General features: G+C 62.7%; 1 protein-coding gene across 1 annotated transcript; it reads left to right on the plus strand.

The window, feature by feature from the left end:
- The first annotated feature begins 565 nt into the window (after positions 1 to 565).
- Positions 566 to 2877, plus strand: LOC120705614 (cytochrome P450 710A1-like). The gene has a single exon (XM_039990057.1). It carries the CDS (start codon positions 905 to 907, stop codon positions 2435 to 2437), a length of 1533 nt encoding a protein of 510 aa, XP_039845991.1. The 5' UTR covers positions 566 to 904; the 3' UTR covers positions 2438 to 2877.
- Positions 2878 to 3345: the final 468 nt, after the last annotated feature.

Here is a 3345-nt window from a genome sequence, read left to right on the forward strand (position 1 = left end):
TGAAGTAATTTCGACAATCTATATCCCATATTCTAGAGGGTCAAGTAAGAGTAGTCCTGCCGCTGCCTCCATCACTTTGTCTTACATTTCTCCACACAACACCTTTTACCATACTTAGGCTCATTGTACAACCACTAAAACACATTTACATGTGGTATATCTACAAATCTAAATTACCAAATGCGACCATTTTACTTTCTTGGCCCTAATTTTGACGGTTTTGTTTGACTTGACGTCTAAGCGTTTTAAAGCGAACTTTATGCAGTAGACGACAATCAAATATGTTCACTTCACTTCCCTCACCTTAATTGTAAACGTTTTGTTTTGACTTGAGGTTAAGTTGGTGACATAATAGTCGTTGGTCGTAAGCAAATGGTTTCCCACTCTATAGTTGAAAAATTAAACCGAAGCGGAGTTTGAAAATTTGCCCTTTTCTCGTGGGGCAGGCAGAAAAAGGCCGGCCCGGAATATTAGCCTGCCAAGCCAACGGTGGTGTGGAATGGGTCCCCAAATTTTCAGCCCCAGGCGGTTAGCCGCCCACCCCTGTCGCCGCTATCCGGGGACCGGGGGGGGGGGGGGGGGATGCCTTGGCTTCTGCTTCTTCCGCTTCCCAATTCCGTGAAAGGAATTCCTAATCCGTGCGGCTCCGTCGTCCTCGTTTCTTCCACCCGGCGGCCATCAGCCAATCCGCCACGGCCGTGCCAGCCAGGCGAAAAGGCCACCTCCTCCCCCTTGCCCTTTCCCTTTCCCAGCCAGCCTTTGACCGCAGATTCCCGCTCCAACCTTCCCTTCCCTTCCACCCGAGCGAGCCCCGTGGCATAAATATAGATACCTCTTTGGAATACCCATCCATCTTCAGCGTCAAAGGGAGAGGGAGGCGAGCCTCAGCCCTCAGGAAGGAGCAATGGCGGCGGAGTCGCTGTCCGGTTTCTTGGACATCCGCGCGGCGGCGCCGTTCCTGGTGGCGGCGGTGGCCTTCTACTTCCTGGTGGAGCAGCTGTCGTACCACCGCAAGAAGGGCCCCCTGCCGGGCCCGCCGCTCGTCGTGCCGTTCCTCGGGAGCGTCGCCCCCATGATCCGCGACCCGACGGGGTACTGGGACGCGCAGGCGGCGCGCGCCAAGAAGTCCGGCGCGGGGCTCGCCGCCGACTTCCTGGTCGGGCGGTTCATCGTCTTCATCCGCGACTCGGAGCTGTCGCAGCGCGTGTTCGCCAACGTCCGCCCCGACGCGTTCCACCTCATCGGCCACCCCTTCGGCAAGAAGCTCTTCGGGGAGCACAACCTCATCTACATGTTCGGCGAGGAGCACAAGGACCTGCGCCGCCGGATCGCGCCCAACTTCACGCCGCGCGCGCTCTCCACCTACGCCGCCCTCCAGCAGCGCGTCATCCTGGCGCACCTCCGGCGGTGGCTGGACCGGAGCGCCGCCGAGGGCGGGCGGGCCTTCCCCATACGGGTGCCCTGCCGCGACATGAACCTGGAGACCTCGCAGACGGTGTTCGCGGGGCCGTACCTCACCGGGGAGGCGCGGCGGCGGTTCGAGCGGGATTACAACCTCTTCAACGTCGGCCTCATGGCCCTGCCCGTGGACCTGCCCGGGTTCGCGTTCCGGCGCGCGCGGCAGGGCGTGGCGCGGCTGGTGCGCACGCTGGGCGCGTGCGCGCGGGAGAGCAAGGCGCGCATGCGCGCCGGCGGCGAGCCCGAGTGCCTGGTGGACTACTGGATGCAGGACACGCTGCGGGAGATGGAGGAGGCCGCGGCGGCGGGGCGCCCGCCGCCGGCGCACACAGACGACGAGGAGATCGGCGGGTTCATGTTCGACTTTCTGTTCGCGGCGCAGGACGCGTCGACGTCGTCCCTGTGCTGGGCGGTGTCGGCGCTGGACGCCCACCCGGAGGTGCTGGCCCGCGTGCGCGCCGAGGTGTCGGCGGTGTGGTCGCCCGAGTCGGGCGAGCCCATCACCGCGGAGGAGATCCAGGCGATGCGGTACACCCAGGCGGTGGCGCGCGAGGTGGTCCGGCACCGGCCGCCGGCGACGCTGGTGCCGCACATCGCGGGCGAGGCGTTCGAGCTGACGGAGTGGTACACGGTGCCCAAGGGCGCCATCGTGTTCCCGTCGGTGTACGAGTCGTCGTTCCAGGGGTTCCCGGAGGCGGAGGCGTTCGACCCGGAGCGCTTCTTCTCCGAGTCGCGGCGGGAGGACGTGGCGTTCAAGCGCAATTTCCTGGCGTTCGGCGCCGGGCCGCACCAGTGCTTGGGGCAGCGCTACGCGCTCAACCACCTGGTGCTCTTCCTGGCGCTCTTCGTGTCGGTGGTGGACTTCCGGCGGGAGAGGACGCCGGGGTGCGACGACCCGGTGTACATGCCGACCATCGTGCCCAAGGACGGCTGCGCCGTTCACCTCGCGCAGCGCTGCGCCAAGTTCCCGACTTTCTGAGGACGAGGCCAATGTGCCATTCATTCCAATTCCCTCCCCTCCCCTCTCTGGGTTCGGCTCCACCATTGAACTTTTTCTTTTCGATTTCTTGGCGGGGGCCGGCAGGTCGTGCCTCCTCTGTCGCCGTGGTGCTTGGTGGTGGTGATGATTTGTAGGTTGTGGTGTTGGCTTGCTCGTGTCCGCTCTGCTCTAATGGCGGGGACACTCCATTCAATTATTTTGTTGGCAATTGGTTGGCTTTGGTTGGGTTCGGGACTCGATCTGCAGCTGCTCATCGGGGCCCCAGCCTGTCCAGAGGAGGAGGAAGGAGATGGTAGCAGTATCAGTGTGAATGAATACTTGTAGTACAAGTGGTGGGTTGGTGACTGCATCTGTACTGTTTGGCTGGTGAGCTGCTCCGTCTCGCTCAATCATGGAAACTGCTCTGCTCGTTTCGTGGATGGATTTGGCAAAAAAAAAAAAAAAAAAAACAGGTAGCTGCTGCCGTTAGCGGCGGAGCCAGCATCCAGAACCGGGATGCTGAGTCTACGGGTGACCGTACACTCAGCAACTCACGGTCGATTTCCATTCCCTCCCCTTCTCCCGCAGCCTTCCGCCTCCTTCCTCCTTTCCCATTCTCCCTCACCATTTTCTCCTGGATCTCGGCTCCGGCCGTGGAAGCACTGCTCCCCATGGCGACCGCGCCTCTCCCATCCCCTCCCCCCGCCCCCTTCCCATTCCTTCCGCTAGACCAGATCCATGGCGGCCGCCGCCTCCCCTTCCTCCCTCAAGCCGCGCTTCCCTCCGCTCGTTGAGCCGGCTCCTCCCCCTCCCTGAATGCACCGAGCCTCCCCCGCGCGCCGTCGATGGACCGCCTCCCTGGGCCGCCGCGGGTTCCCCCGCCGCCGCGCGCCGCCAGATCCGGCCCC

Source organism: Panicum virgatum, chromosome 5K (genome assembly GCF_016808335.1).
Source record: "Panicum virgatum strain AP13 chromosome 5K, P.virgatum_v5, whole genome shotgun sequence".
Lineage (NCBI taxonomy): Eukaryota > Viridiplantae > Streptophyta > Magnoliopsida > Poales > Poaceae > Panicum > Panicum virgatum.